The sequence below is a fragment of the Vanacampus margaritifer genome, chromosome 1 (genome assembly GCF_051991255.1).
Source record: "Vanacampus margaritifer isolate UIUO_Vmar chromosome 1, RoL_Vmar_1.0, whole genome shotgun sequence".
Lineage (NCBI taxonomy): Eukaryota > Metazoa > Chordata > Actinopteri > Syngnathiformes > Syngnathidae > Vanacampus > Vanacampus margaritifer.
In genome coordinates this window covers 15,717,184-15,744,956 of record NC_135432.1, presented here as the reverse complement: position 1 = coordinate 15,744,956, position 27,773 = coordinate 15,717,184, and the positions used below count along the sequence as shown (strand labels likewise).

Below are 27,773 nucleotides of genomic sequence, written 5' to 3'. Positions count from 1 at the left end.
CAAAACACGAAGTATCGTAGCCCGGATTGAACGCTAATGCCACGGATATGACGTTGTTCACGTCTCCAACACGGATATGACTCCATTTCCTGTCCAGCTGGTAATCACGTGATGTGACAGGTAGTAGTTATGGCGGCGTTGGGCTGACGAGGATTAAAAAAAAACAAAAAAAAACGCAGCTAGCCTCCCCCAGGAAAGAAAAAAAGCTTCGTTAGCTTCCATTGTCACCTGGTTTTCCGCAGGGGGCCTGGCCAAAATGACGGCCTGAGACAAGTTCGGTCCCGAGACCCCAGCAATGCAGCAGTACAACAACCACCACCACCACCAACAACAACAACAGCAGCTAAAGGCAGAGAATAGTAAAACCAAGAGTATGTTTCTGTCTCGGGCGCTGGAGAAGATCCTCTCGGATCGAGAGGTTAAAAGGAGCCAACACAACCAGCTGCGCAAAGCTTGTCAGGTGGCGCTGGGTGAGTGAGCGAGCCTGTCTATTATGACTTGTCAATTCTTCGTTTATAATCGGTGGCCAGTTGTTTAAATCGACCTCCTCCTATACTACCACGCTAGCTAGCAATTAGCAGCTGAATGTCACTGCCTGTTGTGGCGCTTGCTGACGTGCCAAAGTGTCATTTTGTCTCGTCGCCTTGAAATTGATGGTGACTTAATCAATGAACGGCCTTTACCCCACTCTCCGCTGTCATCGCGTTCATTTGCACGCCAGCATAGCTGAGGCTAGCCGGCTAGGCTAGGCTAGGCTTGCTAAACAGACCAATTACTGTGTTGTACTGTTACCCAACCACGACAGCCTAGTGTAGCAAATACACACAGTCACAGTATAACACCAGGATGCAATTAGAATCAGAAGGAAAAAAAACAAATTTCCATTTTCACTTTCACTTTCCAAGACCCCCCTTCAAATTGACAAATGCACAAACATAAATTGGTTAAGATTCAGTTCATGGTTTGGTCCCTAACGGACGATAATTGGCAAAAATGTTGATCATTGTTTTGCACAGTAAAAGTAGATGTTTACTTTCATTGAGGGCTACAGAAATGGGAGACTATTTACTTTTGAAAGGCTGAAATTCTGAGGATTTGGACAATTTTAAATTAATCATGGTCACAAAGTGATTAATCGACAATCTAAATAATTAAATTGTTCAATTTGATGATTAGTTAGTTGCACTAGAATAAGTCGATTACAAAAAAAGGTTCATGCAAAATCTCTCCCTCAAAGTTTCACAGGAATCTTTTTCCCACATGGACTAATGGTACTCAAGTAGTAGTACCCACCAGTGTGTGTCCAAGCCAGGAATAAATAGTCCTTGGAAGATTAGAGAATGTCCAAAGTTTTGGGTCATTTGAATTTCACACTTGTGTGACATAGAACAAGGGAGTTAAAGTGCTATGGGTATTCCCCACTAGCATGCTTACTATCATGTGTACGAACCCTAATACACAGTAACATATCAATGTTAGCTCATTTAAATTAGCCTAACATTGCTAGTTAGAAAATACATTACTCTCTTGTAAATCCCCTATGTTGAAAAAAAATCTTGCACATGATTAAAATGTGGCAAAGTGACACATTGGTCCTTTTTTCTGAAAATCCTAAAATAATACGTTTATCACATTTTAATCATGTATAACCAATGTATACGCTTGTCTAATATCTGTAACTGCGTGCAAGGGCAGTGTAAACATAAAGATGGGATATACAATACCTTGTCGATGTGAGCGTGACGTTATCCAAATACAATGACGTATTCAATTCACGCAAAAACAACACAGATAAACCCAATTTTAAAACACTTGTAAATCTAAGCTGCAGTAGAAGCACTGACCATTAAATATGCTTCATTAGAGATGTGCCCATTTAACAAGCTAAATAATCGACTATGGCATCCATCAGTAATGTGGCAGTTGTGCCCATTAAGACCAAAGAGAGGGAAGAGTCAGTCTTGAAAAACGTAACAGTCTGTAACGTTTAATTTTTGTACTACTAATGTATTATTGTTTACTTTGTGTGTCACTGGCCGTTGTTGACGTTTGTGGAGAGAATTTTATGTCCAGTTTGGACATTTGTGCATGCAGGTTGTTTTATGTGTTCTGTTAGTGTAGACACACCCATATCAAATTATATACCTATTACCACTTGAAATATGCAATTGTAATAGGAAGTCCAAAATTGTGAATATGCTATAGTCATTAAATCCGAATTGTGCTCTTGGACCTTCTTGTGTGTCTGCATGTTCTCGCTGTGCTTTTGAGTGGCTCTCAGTTATTCTCACGATGACTCATACCAGCATGTGTTGCTATATACTGTACGTTATTGCATCGCGTACCTGTGCAGAGTCGACATGGCAACTAAAGCCGACGTTTACGGTGGAGCCCACGGAGAAAATGATTTCAGAAAGTCTTGATGGCCTGCATTGCTTCAGGATGTAGTGACTTAAACCGCCTTGTTTGCGCAACAAACATTGGGCTGATTAAATTCCACGTGAAGGATTACATTTTTATGTTGAACATTTTGCCAAGCCTCTTTTACAGAACCTGTCAATCAAAATCATATAATTGTGTTGCTTGTGAGAAATTGACCAATCCTGTCTGATTTTTTTTTCATTTCTATAGATGAAATCAAGGCGGAGCTGGAGAAACAAAAGTAAGTGCACTCAAGCATTATTCATGCTGGACAGTACGTGTAAATACATGATATGTAATTAATAACATTTCAAATGCTTACACGCATCTTTAAACATTGCTGTACCCCTAAAAATACAGTACAATAAACACCTTGAAGTTAAGCATGTCGATAGATACACAATGTTTAGTACCTGTGCACACACTATGACAAGTCTGATGATGATGATGATGATGATGAAGAAGAATTGCTGTAGTGGTGCAGTCTGATGTAACATTTGACTGCACAAGAGTTACGTCGATGTTGCCGATGCTCCCGGGGCTGCCTGTGCTGGTGACGAAACTGTGTTATTTCTATTTTGACACACACACTCTTTCTAATCCCCCCCCCCCCCCAACCCTCACAGGGATGGCACGGTGGTCCCACCCAGAGCCAACTACATCGAGGCTGACCAATATGTGCTGCCATTTGAGTTGGCCTGTCAATCGAAGTCCCCTCGCATAGTTAGCACCTCTTTGGACTGTCTGCAGGTTAAAACGCACGCGCACACACGCACACACACACACACACACACACACACACAGATGTCACCAGTATACACTATTCACAAAACATTAGGGACATTTAAGCCACTGTCCCCCTTTAGCTCTTTGACTGCCAGACGTTTTCAGAAAAGGGATGCCGTGGGTGCCAGCCGATTTAAGCATTTTGACTGATCTTTCAAGGTCCACAGAAAATTATGTGTTTGGACTATGGAAACACACATACTACTAATGAAAGATTGGACTCTCATCTTTCATCAGAAAAAAAAAGTTTGTTTCTACCTTATTCCGTTTTTCAGTAATCAACAACAGAAAATGGTTAGTTTCACCTCTGTTTTGAAACAAACGTCTTTTAACGTCTTTGGCACTACTCCATAGGATTTTACTAAACGTTATTTAACGTTTTTGGCAGTCAAAGAGTTAATGGTTATAGTGTATTTTATGCTCATCCTGGAATTTCATCCGAAAACCAAATATGTGTTCCTAGTGTAGGTCTCAGGTGACATCTTGCACAATCTTGGTTTGGTTGAAAAAGAAAAACACGCTTGCTGAACCCAAATCTGTGTTTAATTGCAAATTGCATGCCAATTGGTACATTTGAATTTAGAAGTGTTGGTTGAGGTACACACACTACATCTAGCTCAAAAACGGTGTGGCTAATCATACTGATTGTATCTGATGTTTAAAAACATGCTGTTTGTGTCTCGGTGGCAGAAACTAATCGCGTATGGCCACATTACGGGCAATGCTCCAGACAGCAGAACCCCGGGCAAGAGGCTGATTGACCGCTTGGTGGAGACAATCTGCAACTGCTTCCAGGGCCCACAGACTGACGAGGGAGTCCAGCTACAAATCATTAAGGTATGTGGAGCTCCATTTTCACAAGGCAGTACACATTACTTAAGTTTTTTGTGACGCATCGTTCCTTTGTCAGCAGTTTCAGTCCCCATGTGTATCAATATTTAAGAAGATGTGGGCCGAATTTTGTGCTCAAAGGCCACATTGGATTTTTTGAGAGACAGATCGCTAAGTTGGGTGGGGGGTACTTTAGTTAGCCCAATGGAAATAAGTTGCTAACAAAAACAGCAGCACATAAACAGCCAAACGCATGCCGGTAGACTCCACAATATTGTGTGCAACCTTGTTTATGTTCCAAGGAACCACTTGACTTGTACGCATTTCATCATAATTGATCTCTCCATTGAGCTTTCAACTTCTATTTCGGAACATACCAGCATCATTGTCTAATTCTTCTATAAATGTGTGGAAGTAGAGCTCATCTGCAGTTGAATAACTAAACACCCTTAGGCACTATTTGTAGAAATACGATACTGGTTTCATGTGTTTAGTGTGCTACGCCCCACTCATCTCTGCAGCTTGCTGAAGTTGTGTCTTAGGGTATTGTGTACACACTATCAGGTTAGACAGGACAAAATACTCGATCTGCTGTTGTGACAAACACATTGCGTATTAATAAATACGTATTGTTAACTTCTTGCTTGTCAGCCCAGTGTTATTTTAGAACTAAATCCAAGAGACGCAGACGGCTAAAAACTATCATGAATTTGCCACCTCGTACATTAATAGAGAGTGAAGGGAATGTGAGTCTTTTCATGGGTTTATATTGGGGATTTACTGATGCCATTTTTTTACATTTGAGTATTCGCTGACTGTATCGGCCCAATTTTCAAGCCTCTTTTTTTGGGACATTCCAGTTTCTCTTTTTAACAGCTGCATCTCAAAACATCATCTTGTCTGTTAACATTCAATTTATTTTTGTTTAACTCTATCCAGGCCCTTCTGACGGCCGTGACCTCCCCACACATCGAGATCCACGAAGGCACAATCCTCCTCACTGTCAGGACCTGCTACAACATCTACCTGGCCAGCCGCAACCTCATCAACCAGACCACCGCCAAGGCCACGCTCACTCAGATGCTCAATGTCATCTTCACGCGCATGGAGAACCAAGCTGTCAGTCCGCTTTACACCTTGCATAGCACAACCAATAACATTGATTAATAGGCAAGCCCTAGTGGCACAAAGGCACATTACGAAGCTGCCAAACTGAAAGAGATGACAAGATGTCAGCCATTTTCTATTATCAATATTGATTCGCATTTTGTGTTTTACACCTCCAGGCTTTGGAGGCCCAGGAGCAAGAGAAAGACCGTCTTCGTCCGCCGCAAAACAACCCCTCTCCTGTCCCTTGTACCCGGAGATCTGGCTCCCCTCGGTCTGACCAGACGCCCACCCCGGAGCCACAGAGCTCCCCATCACCGGCAGCCAGTACTCCAGATCTCAACGCCATCAGCTCAACACCACCTCCGCCTGACCTGGACCCAGATACACCAACGGTTAATGGCGAGACAGAGAGAAGTCATGTTCCACAGAATGGAGCAGAAGAGGCCACACCATCGAGAGGTGTGTGTCGTTGCCAGATTTCACGTTAATTTATAGCTTTTACCTCATTCACTCCCAGCCATTTTTACTGAAGCAACCCCCTTCGCTGCCGGCTGTTTTACTGGATTTTGACTGATTTTGCGAGGCCCACAGAATATTGTGTTCTATTGCTATAAAAACATGGAACCTACCAAAAGAAAGATTAGAGTCTCTTCTATTATCAGAAAAAAATATTTCTATCTGTTTCCGTTTTACAGCAATTAGCATTAGAATATAGCTACATTTCATCATTGTTCACAAATCAGTTTAAAACACTGGGGAAAAGAGCTTTTTTTGCAACATGGCCCTAGTTGATCACGTATACCCTGCTGCCACTGGCTGGCCGTTTTTTGTAATAACTACCATTGCTTTAAGCGACTTCTTCCGGTCAGGCTGCATCAAAGCCTTCTGTATGCTCTAGCATAAAAATAAAAAAAACATAGCAAAAAAAAACATATAAATATGTTTTTGGGACCATGGCAATATTTAAAATAGAACATTTTTATACGTGTTTGGGAGAAAATTAGTTAAGGTCCATGTTGCAGTTAAAAATATCGTCTTTTTTTCTTACAGATTCGGTTTTTGAAGAGGAAGGCGCTGAAGCACCTCCAAGCGAAGTAGTTCAGGCAGATGGAGAGGATCCACTAGCACAAACTGAAGGAGATGAAGAACAGCAGCCACCTCACACCGGTCAGAACTTCTTCTTTTTTTTGGGTCATATTCTACCTTCAATGTTTTTTTAGTTTAGTTAGTCAGTATAGTTTCCCTGGTCATTTTTCTAAGACAGGTCGCTAAATTAAAAGCAGAATTTGAGATACAGCCTGATTAATGTGGCTGTTATTTGCTATTTTGACGCATACAGGAATCTACCTTTTTTTAAAAAAAAATTTTTTAATTATCCCGGCTGTTAAGACATGGTTTTAACAAACAAAAAAAAGGTAGAATATTTGCGGCATATAATTCGCTGCACTCTATAAACTGTATTCTACGGTACATAGTTGTGTGGGTGTACCAAATGTATCCTTTTTGCAATTGTCAATGCCGCCCTTTTGGCCTCTCATCCTATTAGATGATCCCTCTGCACAGCACATTTCTGAGCAGACACGTGTAGCTCTCCCTAAAGCCGACGCCGAGGCCGTACAGATGAACGGCATCATCGAAGACCGCTCGTCTGTTTCTTCAGCGGACATGTTGGTGAGCCACATGCCAGTGCGGTTAAAGAAGAATTGCTTGGTTCCCTTCGTTTTGCCACACAAACGCTGCAGTTGTACACCACTGGAAGCTTCAACAATAATAATAATAAATATTATTGAATTAATGGCTCTCTTGGTGTCAATTAAAACTGATTACGTTTTTGATATTCTAATAAACATGCCAATGCTTTCTTCTTGTGCTCAGGATGCCGAGGCCTTGCAAGGACCCCACAGTGCCTCTCGGTTCTCTCATATCCTACAAAAGGATGCCTTCCTGGTGTTTCGCTCACTGTGCAAACTTTCAATGAAGCCCCTTGCAGAAGGACCGCCGGATCCAAAGTGCGTAAGACGCAAGCTAATTAACCAGACATTTTTGAGTACTTTAGTATGAGTGCAATTTGTTCAACTGCACAGTGCCTACTTGTCTTGACACCTCTTAACTTGCTATTCACACGTGTCTGTTGGCAAAGTGCTAAAAAGTATGCTACATTATTATAATGCAACTTCTACACATTGCCACACCGCGCGTTTCTCTTGCTGCTCTTATCCTCCTGTCCAATAAATCTATCTCTTTGGCCAAAAAGTAAATACAGGAGGAGTGCCTCGCTCTCCATTGTTTGTTAACCCGCCCTGTTGAGGCTGATGCGTTCAAATGCGGAATGGTTTTCGCACTTTTTACACAGACTGTTTTGTGGAGACATGGCTAACGCAAACCAGAGGTGGTCTGCAACATGTATTTAAAAAAAACAAAACAAAAAAAAAAACAGATTTGAAGTTAAACCAATTTAACTTGGGCTCTCCGGTCTGAATATTTTGGGATGTTGTTTGACTTACTTTTAATGAGTATGCAAAATGTTTAACATTCATGGTTTTCTTAGCCATCATAGGGTATTGAGTCTAGAATTTTGAAAATATGTTCGATTTGAAGGTTCCTGCGTTACAAATTTGGCACATATAACAATAGAAAAAAATTTGTGTGTAAATGTACGTGAATCGTGTACTGTAGTTGCATGTAGCAGACCAACACCAAGTGCTTTATCTTTTATCTGCTATCTCTTTACAGTTTATAGTGCCTTGCCAGCTCTGGTTACTGTAACTTTAACCCTAGGCTACTTGTTATTGTGGATGGGCCAAAGTAAACTGAACCCCTAGAGATCATGATACTATTAAGAAACCCCACTTGTTTTAAACTGTTCGATACTCCTAATACCATTACCAGCCTCTTCGTTTGCTGGAATTGGGTTTGACTTCAATCAAATTAAAATGTTGGGTGTTTGTTACTTGAGATGCCATCATGGTATCTCATCCACTTTGATAAATTTATGACATGTTTATATAAAAAAAAAAAAAATTTTTTAATTTGAGCTGAAATGTTCAAAACAACTTTCATGCCACTTACATATGGTGTAGCCCAGACATGGGCAAACCCCAAATACGGCCCGTTATGCGTTTCAATCCGGCTCACCGAACTTATCCAATAAGGCTAGAAAAAAAAAAAAAGCTTTTTTTTTTTTTTTTTTTTTTTTTTTCTCCTTCAGCTCAGTGGCCGAGTGGTTAGAGTGTCCACCCTGAGACTGGGAGGTCCTGGGTTCAATTCCCGGCCGGGTCATACCAAAGACTATACTAGACTATATAACTTCTACACACCCGGAAAATATGATCACTGGGTCGGGGTCTCACTGATAAGCTCGTTTACGCACAGAAAGATACGCAGGGCACATTCATAACAACGTTTGCAATTTATTAAAATAAACGGGAGAATGGCAGTAAGCTTAACTCAAGATAACTGATTCAAAAAATACAATTCTTCCTGGATTTGGATATTTACAGCAGGAGATGGCACGGTTTTGTGTTGAACACAGCAATAATGTCCTGATAGTCCAGAGAATCGGTCAATTCTTTTTTGAAAGAAAGCAGGGACAAAGAGTTCAGTCTATCAGTCAACATTGTGGCACTGTTGTGTTTTGATCCTTTTGACAGCTGAAGATAGTCTTTCTACATGTTGTCATGGGTGAGGTGAGGAGCGCGCATGCAGGAGACTGTTGATATTGGTGAAGACATCCCCGGGACGTGCGTCGAGCACTTCTATGAGCGTTTCCACGTTGGCTTTTGGCTTCTTTTTGAGCTGCTGCACAAACACCGTGTGCTATGCGTCCCCCACGGAGATGGAAAAGTGGTCAGAGACGGATTGGATGTACGCGCTTTGTCCTCAGCGCGTGACAGGCAGCAGCGGCTATCATGCAGCCGCATGTGTCACACGTACTGTGGGCCCGGGTTAAAAATGGGTGGGCCAATGGAAAAAAATTCTTTAACTTTACGCCTTGAATTGAAATCTATTAATAATAGATGCAGTCACCAGGTTTGACAGATCACAGTGTATGTGCAATTATAATCTATTTACATTTCTCCTCCCACTTTGCCAAATAGTGTGTAAATGCCGCATCTTGCATATTCATTGAGGCAAACGTACTACCTGGATTAGGGCTATTTTATAATAATCATAATAATAATAATAATACATTTCATTTAAAAACAGCACCTTTCAGAACACCCAAGGTCACTTTACAAAGCATAAAAACACAGCAAAAGTTGAGCTAAAACAATAAAAATGAAGCTATTGGAAAAGCTGTTTTAAATATGTGGATTTTACACATTTGAAAAACGCAGTCCTAAGTGCACACTATGAGTAAATTGGGTTGTACATTTATCTGTGTGTTTTTACTGTGCTATGAGGTCCAAATGCTCCTGGTCCGGCCCATCTGTCAAAATTTCAAACCCATTGTGGTCCGCAAGTCAAAAAGTTTGCCCACCCCTGGTGTAGCCTGAAGCAGGGCTTCTCAGTTGGTCAGCTCATAATGCTAACACCAGACCCCTTATTTCACAACCCCTCTCCCGAACAACTGGAGGATGCCTGTTTGGATACAATGTGCCTACATTTCAAGTATTTCATGCGTTTTCCAATTCTTATTTTGTGCAGGTCGCACGAGTTGCGGTCCAAGATCGTGTCGCTGCAGCTGCTGCTGTCAGTGCTGCAGGGCGCGGGGCCGGTGTTCCGCACCCACGAGATGTTCGTCAACGCCATCAAGCAGTATCTTTGTGTGGCGCTCTCGAAAAATGGTGTCTCCTCTGTGCCCGAGGTATTTGAGCTCTCGCTGGCTATTTTCCTCACGTTGCTCTCCCACTTCAAGGTCCACCTGAAGATGCAGATTGAGGTTCGTAGCACAGTTTGTGGGTAGCGTCTTGCAAACTGGCGTTTTGCTGCTTTATTTCCAAACCTTATAAAATACTGTGTGCTACAGGTGTTTTTTCGGGAAATTTTTCTCACCATCTTGGAAACGTCGACGAGCTCATTTGAGCACAAGTGGATGGTCATTCAGACACTAACACGCATTTGTGCAGGTATGTGTCTAAAGCAGGGATGGGCAAAATACATCGCATGAACCACTCTGTTCTGTAATCTAGCCCTTCTAGCATTCACATTATCAAGACTGCATACATTTTAAACCAGTGAATATTAGCATAAACATACAAATAGAACACCCAACAATGCTCACAATCATACATGCTCTGCAACTTTACTTGGTTGTTTACGTCTTGACATCATCAATAAACTACCTGGAAAAATAAATAAATTAACAAAAAAGTAATTAATCAACTACCTGTGCCACACTATTACCACCCTCACTTTGTTGACATTAATATTTCCCATTTGGTGACACATTTTTTTCCTCTCCAGATGCCCAGTGTGTGGTTGACATCTATGTGAACTACGACTGTGACCTCAATGCCTCCAATATCTTTGAGCGCCTCGTCAACGACCTGTCCAAAATAGCTATGGGCAGGAGTGGTCAGGAGATGGGCATGACCCCTCTGCAGGTACACGCTTGTGGTTGGCTACTCTGATGCACGGCACACAATCAAAAAAAGAAAAATAAACATCCCATTGTGTGTATTTTGCTATAAAGTAATAGTAAGGGGGAGAGAGGCGGAGAACACCCTCGCTAATCACAGGACACATATAAACAAGCAACTACTCACCATTGTATTCACACCTCTGGATAATTTAGAGTCTGCAGTTAATCTAAAATACATGTTTTTATGGGGGGAAACATGCAAATTGGGGTCTGGAGCAGAGATTCGAGCCCAGGTGCACAGACATGTGAGGCAGACATGCTAACCATTTATCCTATCAGCCAAATAATCTGTATAATAAAAAAAACATAATTTTTTAGAATATACGGGGATATATTGCTGTCTGATGTCTGTCTATTATTTGAGTGGACTCCACTACTGTATGCAAAAATGTGTGTGACGTTTTTTTAAAATTAAGAGTAAATGAGTATTATTGTGTTCTTAACAATGTATTCCTTCTGTGGTGTCAACAGGAGCTCAGTCTGCGTAAGAAGGGTCTGGAGTGTCTGGTGTCTATCCTCAAATGTATGGTTGAGTGGAGCAAGGACATGTACGTCAACCCAAACCTTCAGGCCAACCTCGGTAAGCGTGTTCATTCAATCTACAATGTCCCCATAGATTTTGCTAATGTAACCCCGTGTTTGTTTATTTTGCAGGCCAGGATCCTCCATCTGAGAGCGAGATGTCAGAGTTTAAGCTTCCGGAGCTGCTGGCAGGACGTCGAGACAGCATCAGCTCTTTGGACTCCACAGTCTCAGCCGGCGTCTCGCTGTCGCAGCCGGACCATCCGGAGCAATACGAAGTCATCAAACAGCAGAAGGACATCATTGAGCATGGCATTGAACTGTGAGCCTTATTTACATTTGATGTTCACAAAATGTGGGAGTAGATTGCTTGATTTTCTTTCTTCTTCCCCCAGCTTTAACAAAAAACCAAAAAGGGGTATCCAGTATCTGCAGGATCAGGGCATGTTGGGTTCCACATCTGAAAACATTGCACAGTTCCTTCACCAGGAGGACAGATTAGACACGGTAAGTGAATTTTAGATAAATTGCATTCAAGTGCAATCACGATGCTAACTGCTATATGTCTGCATGTACAGACCCAGGTGGGCGAATTCCTGGGTGAGAACATCAAGGTAAATAAAGAGGTGATGTATTGCTACGTTGATCAGCTGGACTTCTGTGGGCGGGACTTTGTCTCGGCCCTCAGAGCCTTTTTGGAAGGATTCAGACTGCCGGGAGAAGCCCAGAAGATTGACAGGCTGATGGAGAAGTTTGCTGCACGATATCTTGAGTGCAACCAGGGGTGAGCTTGCAAAAATACTTTTCTCACTAGTTGTCATTATGTAGTTAACTGGTGTTTTGTCTCTTTTTTCTTTTTTTTTAACAGACAAACTTTATTTGCCAGTGCAGACACAGCTTATGTGCTGGCCTACTCCATCATTATGCTCACCACAGACCTACATAGTCCTCAGGTAAAAACAATAGCTATTAAGATGACAAAAAAATGCCCTTCCTTCAGTGTTATGGGGTGTTGGAAAACAATTGGAAACCACAATGTTATTGTTTCATTCTGTCAATGAATTGATGAGACAAACTTAGTTTACACAAGTGCCTTAAAACATCTTTTCGGTTTCAGTATTAGCCCCATGCACTCTTTTTCTAAACATTTGGAGTTACTGTTGCTAATGTATTTAGGTGAAGAACAAGATGACAAAGGAGCAGTACATCAAGATGAACCGCGGAATTAACGACAGTAAGGATCTGCCCGAAGAGTATTTATCCTCCATATATGATGAGATAGCCGGCAAGAAGATAGCCATGAAGGAGAGCAAGGAGTTCTCAATCACACCCAAGTCCACCAAGCAGAGTGAGTATTATTTCTGGATCAGTTTGTCACATCTTTGCTGTTGATCCACCTTGGCAAACCACTTTTCTCTCACTTGAGGTGTAGCCAGCGAGAAACAGCGTCGCCTGTTGTATAACATGGAGATGGAGCAGATGGCCAAGACTGCTAAAGCTCTGATGGAGGCAGTCAGCCATGCGCAGGCCCCTTTTTTTAGCGCTACACACCTGGAACACGTGCGGCCCATGTTCAAGGTCTGTGAAAGTGGTATACTGTAATCTTGTGTCCCCACTGACATATTTGAAATAAAACAAATCACCAAGTGATTGAACTGTCAACATCTGTTGAAGAGTTTTTAACAGAAATGTGGAATTTAGCATTCGGGAATTATAGCCCATTTACCTCTATTGTTGAGAAATCCTGGCAAAGCATCTGAGCTATTATTTCCAACTTGCAGCTGGCATGGACCCCTTTGCTGGCAGCATTCAGTGTGGGACTTCAGGATTGTGATGACCCGGAGGTGGCTTCGCTGTGTCTGGAGGGCATTCGATGTGCCATCAGAATCGCCTCAATCTTCAGCATGCAGGTAAAACTTGCTCATATAGTCCCTGATTTGAATTTGCTTTTTGTTAAGTCGTTTTCTGTTCTGCCGGTAACCGACGTCCTTGCCTGTGTGCAGCTGGAGCGAGATGCTTACGTCCAGGCCTTGGCCAGGTTCACCCTGCTGACAGCCAGCTCCAGTATCACTGAGATGAAGCAGAAGAACATTGACACCATCAAGACCCTGATTACTGTGGCACACACCGATGGGAACTACCTGGGCAACTCCTGGCACGAGGTCAGCCATCTTGATGATTACACATCATGGCATATTTGATATTATGCACATCAGAAATGTAATGAAAACATCCTTGTAATAGATCCTGCGGTGTATTAGTCAACTGGAACTAGCTCAGTTGATTGGCACTGGAGTGAAGACGCGCTACATATCAGGGGTGGTTCGAGAGAAAGAGGCCAGCATCAAGGGCTTACCCTCTGGTACAGAGGAATTCATGCCCCTTGGACTCGGTGGGTATCACTGATTAGAAATCTAAGAGCAAATCTTATTCTACCACTACGTAGTCTTGGCTACATCATATCAGTTTGCAAACACTAGTGGGAAAAAAAAAAGTAAGCTTAGTAAGGTACAGGCAATAGCAAGTCACTGACAGTGGTCATTTAAGTTTCCAGAGGTACCTTGATTTATTAGTGCCCTGACTTTGGTGGTTGTGTTTTTTTTTTTTTAACTTACGAGCCACCACTTGTTCATTTTTTGAGATGCGTGACACAAGCGAGTGTCAAGTACGTCGCCACCCGAGTCACAGTTCAGTTTCAGCCTATTGAACAGGAGAGTCAAGCACCAATTCCAAAATGAGAACACTCGCAAGGTGCTACAATAAGCCAAAACTTGACTCCCAGCCGCTCTCACATATGTTTTTTTGTTATAAACACGTAACAAAGAAATGGTGAGACCAGTTAAATGGCATTTCAATAATATAATATAAATAAGACGGAATAATATACCCATTTTTTATTATGACAAGAAAATAACTTGGTGGACAACAAAAAAAAACTCCATTGCACTTAACATTGCCAAAGACATGGTGTCCATTTATATATCGCAAAAGCAGGCATTAATCAATATATTGGAAACATTTTTGAGTTATTTTGCTGGCGTGCCTCACCTGTGCAACGTTACATGAGAAAAGCTTGTAAAAGAGCTAGAGGGGCTGTGGTCTTCCTCTTGACGACAGACATATGGACTAGCCAAGCCATGCTTTTAATACCTTATTTTATTATGTTAAGTTGTATTTATTGAGGATTGTTTACTTTTTTTTTTTTTTACAAAAGAGGGAACACTTATTTTCACAATATTTGTGAATCAAGATTTTTTGTTTCTGTGGAAAATGATGCAAGTTAATACTAGGGCGGAAAAAACTTGCTGGACAAGAAAGTGTTTCAAAACTCATTTGGCATTAAAGAGAACGAAATGAAATCCCACAGGGGAATTAAACTAACAGCAAAACTCGCTTTGAGTGATGTCACTGTCATTTGCAATCTCTTTTAGCAAAGGGGGAAAATTGATTAAAATTGCAGTTTTATTTTAAGGCCATATCGCATTGTTTGCTGTCCCATATTTGATGGAAATTAGCTGAGACTAAGTTATTTTTGCACATTTTACAGATGTAGCTTGTTGGCTCAATGACTTGACTAAGTTTCATGAATATTGTCCTGGTAGTTTTTATATAATTAATGATTGCATATCTCATCCTACTTTCAGATTTGCTGTTGTTTAATGCTTGCTGTTCCCAGCTGTATTATGTCAAATGTCAAGAAGTTTTCATGGTTGTACTTTCAATGTGTTGCAGGTAACCTGGTGGGAAATCAGGACAAGCGTCAGATGGCTCACCTCCAGGAGTCAGTGGGAGAGACCAGCTCTCAGAGTGTTGTCGTTGCTGTGGACAGGTGCACCAAAACGAAAATGAAATGATCACAATTGTAGAGCTGCTAATTCATTCCCTTAAAATTAAACTCTTCTGCGGTATTTGCAGGATCTTCACAGGTTCTACTAGATTGGATGGAAATGCTATTGGTGAGTGAGACAAACCAGACCCCCGCCCGTTTCCACTCCTAAAGCCAGATAAGTTGCTCATCAACTTCTCTGCAAATTCATTTTCCTGCAGTGGACTTTGTGAGGTGGTTGTGCGCCGTGTCTATGGACGAGCTGGCCTCGGCACATCAACCCAGGATGTTCAGCTTGCAGAAGATAGTGGAGATCTCCTACTACAACATGAACCGCATCAGGTTGCAGTGGTCTCGAATCTGGCAGGTCATAGGGGACCATTTTAATAAGGTCAGTTGGCCCAGAGGAGGTAGACGCTCATATACTATCCATACTGTGGCCCATCATAGACTTTCATCAAGGGCTTTCATAAGCCCATCGTACATTACACACATTTTCAATAGACCCTGTGATAGCCTGGTCTTATACCTGTCCTCACCTCAATTAGGACTTAAACAAAGGGTTATCATACGCAAGCCACTGGCCTGTAGGCCTTTTGTAAATTTGTAAATTTCACAAAGTAATTACAATCTTTGAAAGAAGCATCTTCTCTTTTGTGCGTCCTCCATAGGTTGGCTGTAACCCCAATGAGGATGTAGCCATATTTGCAGTTGACTCATTGAGGCAGCTCTCAATGAAGTTCTTGGAAAAAGGAGAGTTGGCGAATTTCCGTTTCCAAAAAGATTTCCTTAGGCCTTTTGAGCACATCATGAAGAAGAACAGGTAAAGAACATTGTAATATGATCGTGATCATCTTTGTTGATTCATGGCCATTATTTTGGGAATGTCAATTCCCACAGGTCTCCCACTATCAGAGACATGGTGATCAGATGTGTGGCACAGATGGTGAACTCCCAGGCTGCCAACATCCGTTCAGGCTGGAAGAACATCTTTTCGGTATTTCACCAGGCAGCCTCCGACCATGACGAGTCCATAGTGGAGCTCGCCTTCCAGACCAGTGGCCATATCGTCAGTGAGTTTCTTCGATTCGGCACAACACCCTAAACCACTCATTCCCAACTACTATACCGCGACACATTAGTGTGCCGTGAGATGATATCAGGTGTGCTGCGGAAAATTGTGCAATATCACTTAATTGGTCCAAAAAATATTTGTACAGTGGTACCTCGGCTCACGAACGCTTCAGCTCACGAACTTTTCGCCTCACGAACATTAAATTTGCGAGCATTTTGTCTCGGCTGACGAACTAGTTTTCGGCGGACGAACCAAATCTCGCGACACGAGAAATCACGGGAAGCTGACGCACGCTCACGGCGTCCCAGTTCGTCGCCCCCTTTGTTTGAGTGCGGACGTGGTTTGTGTTCGGTAGACATTTTGGATCATTTTGGAGTACTTTTGGAGTGTACTTTAGCTACGATGGGACCGAAAAAGACCCCACAAAAGGCTAGTGTTAAGCCAAAGAAGACATTGAAGAAAATTACGGTCGAGCAGAAGAAGGAGATCATCGACAAACACGAACGAGGTGCGCGTTTGTCAGCATCAAGACCATGTTAGCAAAGTGGAGTGATGTGCAGGATTTTGTCGAACAGTACCACTCAGAAAAGACTGTGGCTATGAGAATCATCAACATGATGAATGATAATGTGATGCCTCAGCTTCGTAAGACCTTACAACTCAGAAAGCAACAGGTGTCAATTAAGAGGTTTTTAGTCAGCAACAAGGATAAAGAGTCTCCTAAGAAGCAAAGAAGAGAAGCCACACCGGAGGACTCTCCTTCCAAACAGTAACTCCCTCCCTCCCTCCTCCTCCCACTCCATTCCATCAAGCCTTCAACTACTGTACCATCACAAAGGCAAGTTGCAAGTTTTGCAAATAAAAACACTTTATTATACAGTACAGTGTATTTCTTTAATTACAATACAATAGCACATTTATTATACATAAAATAAGGTATATTTTGTGTAGTTTTAAGGCTTTTTTAGTAGAAAATTGTGTTCTATGGGGACCTGGGAACGGATTATTCTCATTTCAATGGTTTCCTATGGGAAATACTTGTTTGGAAGACGTACTTTTCGGCTCACATACTCTCTGTGGGAATCAATTAAGCTCGTGAGCCAAGGTACCACTGTACTAGTAATAATGTATCTTTGTTCAGCTGACACTGAAGAAAAAGTGGTTGCACAAAATAAAATCATCTGGCTCCAGATATTTTTTCTAAGTAAACTATATATCTGATTAAGATATGTTTCTGGATCCAAATAATTTTATGATGTGCAACCACAATGATGACACCAAAAATGTTATTGCTCATTTATTATTCTTACACTCACACATTCACACTCAGGTGGCGGTAAGCTACATATGTAGCCATGGCCTGCCCTGGGGCAGGTTGATGGAACCGTGGCTGCCCGTGTGCCCCTTCGCCCACCACCAAACATTCGCATATTTAAGATGCCAGTGTGAGTGGCACTGGAGGCAATGTGTGTGAAGCGTCTTGCCCAAGGACACGGCACATGACTTGGGGAGAGCGGGGATCGAACAGCCAACGGCTCTACCTTCTGAGCCACAGTGGCCACAAATAAACACCAATCATTGGTTAATAAACAGCAATCAGCGGGGGGGGTGTTTGGGGGATTTTAGCTTTTGTAATACGTACACTTCAATGCAAAATTAAAATGGATCCAATGAGTCAATTCACGGATTATAAAAATATTTAATAGTTGAAAGCACTGCTTTTTATTTTTTTATTTTTTACTCTTTCCTTTAACTCTGATGCACCTTTCCTCTCATCAGTGAATACATTCCGGGAGCACTTTGCTGCTGCAATCGATTCCTTCCAAGACGCGGTGAAGTGCCTATCCGAGTTTGTGTGCAACGCAGCTTTCCCTGACACTAGCATGGAGGCCATCCGACTCATCCGCCACTGCGCCAAATATGTCTCAGAGAGGCCACAGGTAGGCGCCACTGAGCTCTACTCTACTTTTTTTTTTTACATCACATATTGTGAATGGGCTGTTGTCCTTGTGATTTATGCAGGCTCTGAGGGAATACACCAGTGATGACATGAACGTAGCCCCCGGGGATCGGGTTTGGGTTCGCGGTTGGTTTCCCATCCTGTTTGAACTGTCTTGTATCATCAATCGCTGCAAGTTGGATGTGCGGACCAGGTACGGGCTAATGAGTCCTGCTGGAGTTTCTGTTCATATTCTGTGTCTTTCACCACGCTCAAGAAGTAAATTATCTGTATGTGTATATATACACATTTTGAAGCATATACATATTTACTACCTTACAGTGAACCCTTGCTATTCATGAGGTAAATGTGACAATACTTAAGATCTCAGCATACGCCAAAAACGACAAGACTTGCATTTTTACTTTTCATTACTATTTTTTAAAGCAAATTTGGGGAAAACATAATGTACTTGTCCATCAAAAAATGTTCTAAAATTTGGTTTTGTGTTTTATTAAGACATAAAAATGTGCAAAACATCTTATTGAAAATAAACATGGTAAGTATATTCTGCAACAGATTGAATTTAATACAAAACAAACCTTTAACCATTGCTTTAATAAAGTCCTCCCTGCTATAGTTAGCATTTATTAGCATTAACTGGTCATGATTAGCATTTAGAACATAAATGGTTATTGCATACTTGCAAGTGCATATAAATGTTTCGTTTGAATAAATATAAATACATTTTCAGTAGCATAAGCAAACAATGTTGCCATGAGAATTTGAAAAGGAGCTTTTTTTTTTTATCGTACTGTATTTTATTTGTGTTACTTACAAACTAAGGTCAACTGTTGCTGTACGTGCCAATATGTCAATAGGCTGCCTCCTTCCTCTGAAACTTTTATCTGTTTGCTCCTGACAGAGGTCTCACAGTCATGTTTGAGATCATGAAGAGCTACGGCCACACCTTCGAGAAACATTGGTGGCACGACCTCTTCCGAATTGTCTTCCGCATTTTCGACAACATGAAGCTTCCAGAGCAACAGACGGAGGTGGCATGTTTTGTTTTTCTTTCATGATTAAATAGACAAATCTTAGATGGCTATATTTTCTGTGCTAGGCTTTACTTACATTTGTTGCTTCACTGTTTTCGTTCAGAAAACTGAGTGGATGACGACCACGTGCAACCATGCGCTGTATGCCATCTGTGACGTCTTCACGCAGTTTTATGAGCCCCTCAGTGAGATCCTGTTGGCGGACATCTTCACACAACTTCAATGGTGTGTCCGGCAAGGTGGGTGTTATACTTCCAACCTGTAGGTGCAAAAAGTTTCAACCAATCAGAGTTCAATGCAAACATTTTCAGCACAATGCATCGTTTCCTTCAGACAATGAGCAGCTAGCTCGCTCCGGAACCAACTGCCTGGAGAACCTGGTCATTCTCAACGGGGAGAAGTTCAGCCCCGAAGTGTGGAACATCACCTGCTCGTGCATGCTGGAGATCTTTCAGAACACCAGCCCTCAAGTGTACGGCAGCCAGACACTAAATTCCATTTCCGCAAAATGCAAATCTCTCTCTCTGCTCAGTGCATCGTGTTATTCTTCCTTCATCAGCTTGTTGACGTGGCGACCTGCTGGACAGGACGACGACACTGCCGACTCCAAGCACTTGGTAAGGTTGTGAACAAACTGGTGTATGAATGTGAAACTTTTTTAGGCGCGTGGCATTTAAAGTAGGGGTTGTCAAACTTTTACAGGAAAGATTTTTTGCGTATTTGTGGTACGTACTTTTTAAAAACTGATTTAGTGGATTGACTCACGGACTCTTGGGGTGTCGGTGATCCCAGTTTGAAAGCCGCTGATGTAAAGTGTGTTTCCAGGATGTTGACTTTGACACTCAGTCCCAGAGCAGCTATGATCGAGCTCTTTCGGAGAGAGGGCACAGCCAGATGTCCAGTGATGACACCTGGAAGGGCAAGTCCAACGCTCGTGAGTATACCACATGCTCACAATCTTGCCACATTCTTTTCCTTGGGACAGCGGAACCTCCAAAGTAGGAATCCATGTACAATTTGTAGATTAACCAATACTGACAGGTAAGATATACGGACGGAATTACTGTAATTCACTTACCAGTATTTCCTATGGGAAAGATTCTAACATATTGTGTTCAAATTTGAAAATTCCACTGTACTTTTAATTTGTACTAGTAGCTTTTTGTAAACTCATTTGCTCCCAAAAACGTATAAATGCGTTCTATTCTAAATGTTTTAAGTGCCCCAAAGATGTATTTATACATTTTGTTTTTTTTATGTTAGAGCATACAGAAGGCTTTGATGCAGCCTCTCAACTACACAAAACAGTGGAAGCAATGGTAGTTATTACAAAAACGGCCAGCAGGTGGCAGCAGAGTATAAGATCAACCAGGGCTATGTTGAAAACAAGCTGATTTACCCACAGTCCTAATCAGATTTGTGAATAATGATGAAATTTAGCTATATTCTGATGCTAATTGCTGCCAAATGGAAACAGATAGACATACACTTTTTTCCTGATGAAAGAAGAGACTCTAATCCTTCTTTTGGTAAGTTCCAAGTTTTTATAGCAAAAGAACACAATATTCTGTTGGCCTTGCAAAATCAGTCAAAATTCAGTAAAACAGCAAGGAGCAAAGGGGGTTGCTTCAGTGAAAATGGCTGGGAGTGAATGAGTTAAGGACTTAATGTTTTGTTAATGTTCCTTTTTATTCAGTGTTTGTTTCACTATTGTCGTTATTGCAATTCAATATTAATGACAGTACTTATTTCTAATATTTTATCCCAGTGAAAGTTTTTATTCCTCCTCCTGTCTTCCATCTTCCTCCGAATCTTTGACATGTTTCTTTCCTTGCAGGAGTTTCGGACCACAAGTTGTTTGCAGGTCTGCTTATCAAGTGTGTGGTTCAGTTGGAGCTAATTCAAACCATCGACAACATTGTCTTCTACCCATCGACCAGCAAGAAAGAAGACGCTGAAAACATGGCTGCTGCCCAGGTAGGCAGAAGCGCACAAAGTGCAAAAGGAAACGATGCAAGTCGAGGATGAACATCTAGTTGAATATGATGTTGATAAATGGCATAACATACTTTGTTTTGGCGTCTATACAACCATAGTTACGGTGGAAAGTTTAGAAGATAGAAAGATAGAAGCAAGCTTTAACTTAATTTTGGATACTGGATAATTTTATTATTATTATTTTTAAATAATAACAATAAAAATAATAGCATTTGATTCATATAAAATTACAAATAGTTACATGTTTTGCTTAGACTAAATTCTACACAATTATATATATTACCAACCATAATATAAAGTTGGATACAGAGGGAAAATTACAATTCATGTCACAAGCTGTAATGTGCAGGAAAGGGGATTAAGGTAGTGAATTCACCATCTGGGAATGACAGCCATTTTATGTAGAGCACCGACCTAAAATAATCAACTATATATTTCCTACTGAATAAAAAGCCATGGTTTTGATTTGTCCGCTAACAATGTGGCGTCAGTGGCATTTGCTAGGCTTCTCAGTTGTTCACAGTAACCGAGGTTGTCGTCCTGTCAGCGAGACGCTCTGGAAGAGGCGCCGGCCGACGTTGGTGATCCGGGTTCCGATCAGGGGATGTACGGACTCATGACATCCGCTCACCTCTTCAAGCTGCTGGACTGTCTGCTGGAGTCGCACACCTTCGCCAAGGACTTCAACTCCAATAATGAGCAAAGGACGGCACTCTGGAGGGCAGGTACGTCAAAGCTCTAATTGAGCTGCATACAGTATGAAGTGATGCAAGCACTGACATCTCTCAGAGGGGAAAGAAGAGTTCATTTAACCCTGGAGAACCCAAGAACCCTTTTCTTCTTTGGAAAATGATGAATTATACATTAAATGACTGCTATAAGTTAACTGAACACCAAAATATATGTTTATTCAATTTTAACCCTTTTTTTTTTAACTAGCTCAGAGTTGCTAATTTATCAAAATATATATATAAAACATACCCCTGGGCATTCTGCAACATGATATGAAATAGATTAACAAAAAAACCACAATTTTACCATCTGATGGTTTGCTGAGAAGATGGTTTTGTTTGGATTGATTTCCAGCTCAACAAAACAGCATGTTGCCAGCCATCTTGTCACCACCACTCTGGCTCATGTAAGTGCAATATTCATCCACTAGATGGCCCCATGCAGGGGTCAGAAGTGGCACTCTGGACTTTTGAAGTCAAATTTGTAAAAAAGAAAGGGAAAAAAAAGTCTTTGTTATTTGAGTAGCAGAATTTATAGGGGCCAAATTTGACCCCGTGGGTTCTCCAGGGTTAAAAACACTTTGATTGTTTTTTTTGTCTCCTTTTGTTTTGCTTGCCAAAACTTGAGGACCAACGTCCTGGTCACGCTTTAGAAATACAACTGTATTGGGGGATGTTCGAATAATCTTGCCTTCATATACAATTAGCGAATGGAAATGTCTAATGTGTCGTTGGCAGGCTTCAAAGGGAAGTCCAAGCCCAACTTGTTGAAGCAGGAAACCAGCAGCCTGGCCTGCAGCCTGAGGATACTGTTCCGAATGTACTCGGACCCTCAGCTGCGTGATTCCTGGCCTGACATCCAAACGCGTCTGCTACTGTGAGTGCAACATGCTGGCTCACTTTGTTTAACGATGTAGCCACTCTTACGTTTTGTCTTGAAAAGAACGCCATTAATAGTTTTGTCTGTGTTTATGCTTAAACATCATCGTAAGTGATGTGGAAGACAAGGCAATGGCTTTTTGCTAAACAAGTAGATCACAAACTGGTTTAAGGATTAAGCACATAAATTATAAGCCTACTGTGTGATCTTGCATTCGGACGTATATACTGTATATTATCATAATTAGGTCATAATTATGTGGATAATGTAACATATTGTGTGAACAAAGCAATTTTAATAAAAGATTTAATTCTTTAAAAACTTTTTGTTTCTAAAAACGTCTATTTTGTCAAAGCATTATACATTCAGTAAATTGACTATTCAAATCGATTATATTATGACAAAATATGACTTTATTGTCATATGAAATCCCCCTCCCTCCAAAAAAAAGCAATCCTTGTAAAATTACAACTTTTTTCTAAAGAAAAGAAAAAAAGTTGTTGTTGTGACGTTTCTTCTAAGGAAAAAAGAAAACGTGTCCTTTTTACTATTTTATTCTCGTAATAAGACTAAAATGAAGACTATATTGTGATATAAATTTTTGCTTAGTTCTTATTACATTACAACTTTTTGACTCCACAACTTGTTTCTGAAAAGTGTGGCCTCCCATATGACAATGATTTTCTCACCCAAAAAAATGTGTATTAACATTGTAGATTGTTCTTTGTGACTTTATTCTTGTCTAACAACAACAACACTGTTAGTATATTATGCGACGTGCGTGTTCTCAAATGCTGCCTTGTGCAGCTTGCGTCTCCTGGTCGAGTGTTAAAGCGATGATAAATAACAACCAACTGTTTGATTTGCATAAACTGCAGCTCTGCACTTACCTCATGTTGGCTGAGATGTGTTGTTTACTTACTTATTTATTTATTGCCACCTGCCTCACCGTATTTTTGTACCATACTGGTGTTGTTTGTCACCCAGCTGCTGACTCATGGGTAATATTTTGAATGCTGACCGATGATGCTACAACCGCGACCTGTAACTTGAGTCGCTGCAATAGCTGTAATCGTCTCTTAAAAAAAAAAAATGGTGTCAGTTATTTATTTGGATAATTAATAATAACAATATTGTTGTTGTTGTTGTCAGGGTGTGCAGTGAAGCTCTGGCCTACTTCATCAGTCTCACGTCTGAGAGTCACCGAGAGGCTTGGAACAGTCTGCTGCTGCTGCTGCTCACCAGGACACTCCGGCTGCCTGATGACAAGGCAGGAACAGGCATACGGTCACAAACACAGTCACAGCAGTCTAAAATAAAATGTTCTAACGTGCGCTTGTCCCCCCGCCATCGCAGTTCAAGCCGCACGCCTCCTGCTACTTCTCCCACCTGTGCGAGATGATGCAGTTTGACCTGATTCCCGAGCTGCGCGCCGTCCTGCGCCGCTTCTTCCTGCGCATCGGCGCCGTCTTCCACATCGCCGTACCGGGGGCGCAGAGGAGAGACGGCCCCTGAAAAGCCACCACCCAACCACCCCCACCTTTCTTTTTTTCCTCCTTCATTTGTCCCACAGAAGCAGCTCACTGAGACCAGAAGTCTGCCGACTCATCGTTCATCTCATACTGGTCGGGATGCCATTACGCCAGGGGCTGTAATTGGTCGACCAAAAAACTTGATTCAAATGACTTGGTTAAAGGAACTCGAAGGACCTCCCACCTGCTCTCTTTTGGCCGCCTGTGCCTGTTGGGAAAAGACCATTTGTGAGTCAGCCACCCTGCTATCACACTCTCTGCTGTCACACTGCAGTGTTCAGCATTGGCTTGTTTACAACAATGTTGCGTCCCAAATGTGCTCATGCCTTCCTTTTGTGTGTGGCCTCAACCATCGCTTCGCATCTCTGCCTCCACAATTGCGTCGACTGGATCCGAAAAGGCGGTCGCTCGTCTTTTTTTTTTTTGCACATCTGTCGCTGTCATGTTTTCTCCCAAAATGCAGTGTTTAAAGAAAAATGTTTGTAATTTAAAGTGCATTTAAATATTTTTGGGAGACTCATTCCTTCCCCTGTCACGATGGATGTCTAATTTTCTTCCCTAAAAACTAGGGAATCTATAAATATATATAAATATATAGAGCAAATGCAAAAATGCAGACTGTCACGTTTGCAGTGTAAGATTCAATGTATGATATACTATGGAAATGAAAACGCAATGATGGTTCTATTATGTTGTGATGTTATCTTTGAGCGTTTGAAGTTATCAATAAACTGAAGTTCTGATCAGTTTAATATGAAAACCAATCACTTTTATTACAATGGTTCACATCAGGCGTTGCGTACATTATGTCGTCGCTGTCAAGCAGATCGATTGTTCCAGATAAGGTCAATTTAATATTTTTGTTAAAAATCATCTGCTTTTAATGCATGGGAGCTGAAGGAAGTAGTCAGCCACAAAAGTAAGTGCGAGCATTTTTTTGTGTTTATTAAACTGCTTAGTTGGCTCATAGTTGTGTTTATTGCATCACTCATGACTCGAAGACCTTTGAGAAATAGTTTGGAAACGGGAAAGATGGTGTAACCACAGTCGTTTGCTTTTGTCAAGTATAAAAAATAGGGGTGGGAATCTTTGAAGGTATCTCGATTGGATTTGATTCCGATTTTTGGGTCTGCGATTCAATTCAGGATCGATTTTCGGTTAAGGGCGTTTTTTGTTTTTTTTTTCAAAAATGATTTGATTGACAATGATTTTTGCTTCAATCTATAGATGTGCAAGGAATTGTCGTGATCTACTCCAGTCTGACTCGCTAATGCTAATTAGCGCGCTACTCGCGGCACTTTTATCACTCAAAAGAACGGCTCCACGCTGAAAAAAAACAACCTTTTATTGGAATAACTTGATCAGGACTTTTTCCTCCTCTCTAATGTGGCTACAACTTAACAGTGTATTAGAACGCGTGGAACCACACTGCCCCTCAGTGGCCAAACTGGGTATAACATGAACAGCGCTCCAAATAAAGGCACACAAAGACAAGACAGTATAATATAATTTAAATAAAATTGATTTTGGGACATTTAAAATCGATTCTGAATCATACTAAATGAGAATCGCAATTCTTATGAGAATCGATTTTTTTTTTTTGGGCACACCCCGAATAAAAAGGCTTTTTGTCTGGTCAGGCGGCCGACATGAACACAAACTTTGATGTGGATGGCTGGCAATGGCCATGTGTCCTACCATCTTCCTTTTATTTATTTCCAGTAAGAATATAACAACAAAGAAAATATTTTCAACATATTAAATTTAGTGATCGCATGTGATTTTAGGTTTGATGTTGGTGCACAACAGTAGGCTACATAATCGCAATATAAGGTGTAATACCAACTTGAATGATGCAATATTTGGTAACTCATGCAATATGGTGTTTCTGAATTCCTGAAAAGTTGCGCTGGACAGCGATATGTGAGGTTGATGTTGACATGAGTAGAGATGTGCATGTGAAGTCTGGTGACGAGTCATAGCATTTTTGTGTCATTAAGCGACGTTTAAGCTTTTACAGTTGTGCCCATAAATTTACATACCCCATGTAAACTTTCAAGTACAACTGTCAGTGGACTCCTAAATAACTTAATTTAGTCTTAAATAAACCTATTATGCATGTTTTTGGAATGTGTGATAAAGCTGGAGAATGAAGTTAATCTATAAAGGTTATAATGCATCTTAAATTCATCCTGACATTTGCCCCAAAAGTCCCAAACTTTATTAGAAATGTATTTGAATTACCGTAATCTTATGTTTTTAAATGTTCAACGCAAAAAAAAAAAAAAAAAAAGCAAACAGCGGCTGCCTTTGGTCAACGTTTAAATAAACGTCCGCGACATCAAAGGTCAAGTGATGACGTCAAACTACCGCGTCAAAGCAATCTAAGGATGACGCCAAAGCGCAATAGTTCATTCGTAGTTGTCTCAATAACTTTCGTGTTGTTCGGCTGGCCGATCGGTTCGCATCACATCCAGTCGGCAGCACACGAGCTCGTAGGTAAGTATTCGAACTCGGATGTTTTGCGAACGTGTGTGTTCAGAATTTATAAATTGCACTTTTCACGGAAATTCTTTGATCTTATTAAAACGCCTCTCAACCGTAGTGATAAATGCTTTTAAAACGGAGTACCGTTTTGTCATTTTTGTCTCTGTTGAATGTGCCTAATGTAGTGGCCGCTAGAGCAGGGGTTTTCAAACTGGGGGTCCTGGACCCCTGGCTGTCCACAAATGTAATTTGAGGGCCCGAAAAACAGCTCGCAGAATCGGGATGGATGGATGGATTTTAAACACACAAACACTGCGTCAAGAAAACAAATTTAGGAAACCAATTACTTTTTGGTTGGCTTTGGGTGAATTAATAGCTTGCTCTAAATAAAATGTATTGCAAGTAAAAATTAAGGTATATTAACAGTACAGTCAGTATAGTTCAAAAATATATTTTCCTGAATGTTTAATATTAAAAGAATAAAGTTATATTCCATGAGCCTAAGTGCAGAATTGGCCAAGTCATATTTGAATGTTTTAACAAAAACAAGAAAAACAATTCAACAAATGAGTTCCAAATTGCCTAATTTGCCTCAATCCATTTTTTGGGGGATTAACATGAATTGGATAACTGAGAATACGTACTGTATACACAGTTATAAAGAAAAAAAACACTTTTTTTTAAGCAAGCACATTGTTTTATTTTAATTGTGACAGTGTGTTAAAATGACATTGCTATGGAATGATTTTTCAATGCACTTGTTAAAATGTGACTATTTAGTTGTTCAACTGTGACTTTGGTATAGGCTCAGCATTGAGAGTAATTATTGGGAAAACACTTGTCTGACATCCTGTGAGTTGAGAAGGTTGTGTATTTTCTTCCCTTTATTGCTACATGAAAGACACTCAAGCGGTTAAAAAAAAAATACGTTGCAAGCCTACAGGCTGGTGCAAGGGCGCAAGTGGCCACATGGGGGCGTGCTGAGTCTGCGTG

General features: G+C 41.1%; 1 protein-coding gene across 1 annotated transcript; it reads left to right on the top strand.

Moving 5' to 3' along the window:
• The first annotated feature begins 99 nt into the window (after positions 1-99).
• Positions 100-25,258, top strand: arfgef2 (ADP-ribosylation factor guanine nucleotide-exchange factor 2 (brefeldin A-inhibited)). Its single transcript, XM_077576538.1, has 39 exons — positions 100-470; positions 2,632-2,662; positions 3,048-3,171; positions 3,898-4,044; positions 4,978-5,157; positions 5,325-5,607; positions 6,199-6,315; positions 6,695-6,819; positions 7,024-7,157; positions 9,796-10,030; positions 10,118-10,217; positions 10,555-10,694; positions 11,204-11,312; positions 11,387-11,576; positions 11,650-11,761; positions 11,833-12,038; positions 12,123-12,207; positions 12,431-12,602; positions 12,681-12,832; positions 13,036-13,164; positions 13,258-13,416; positions 13,499-13,646; positions 14,987-15,083; positions 15,170-15,210; positions 15,302-15,471; positions 15,752-15,903; positions 15,981-16,153; positions 17,935-18,095; positions 18,178-18,308; positions 19,020-19,149; positions 19,256-19,391; positions 19,486-19,624; positions 19,712-19,769; positions 19,978-20,086; positions 20,990-21,129; positions 21,698-21,875; positions 22,620-22,758; positions 23,914-24,031; positions 24,118-25,258. The coding sequence occupies exons 1-39, from the start codon at positions 296-298 to the stop codon at positions 24,274-24,276; spliced, it is 5,484 nt and encodes a 1,827-aa protein (XP_077432664.1). The 5' UTR covers positions 100-295; the 3' UTR covers positions 24,277-25,258.
• The last annotated feature ends 2,515 nt before the right edge of the window (positions 25,259-27,773 follow it).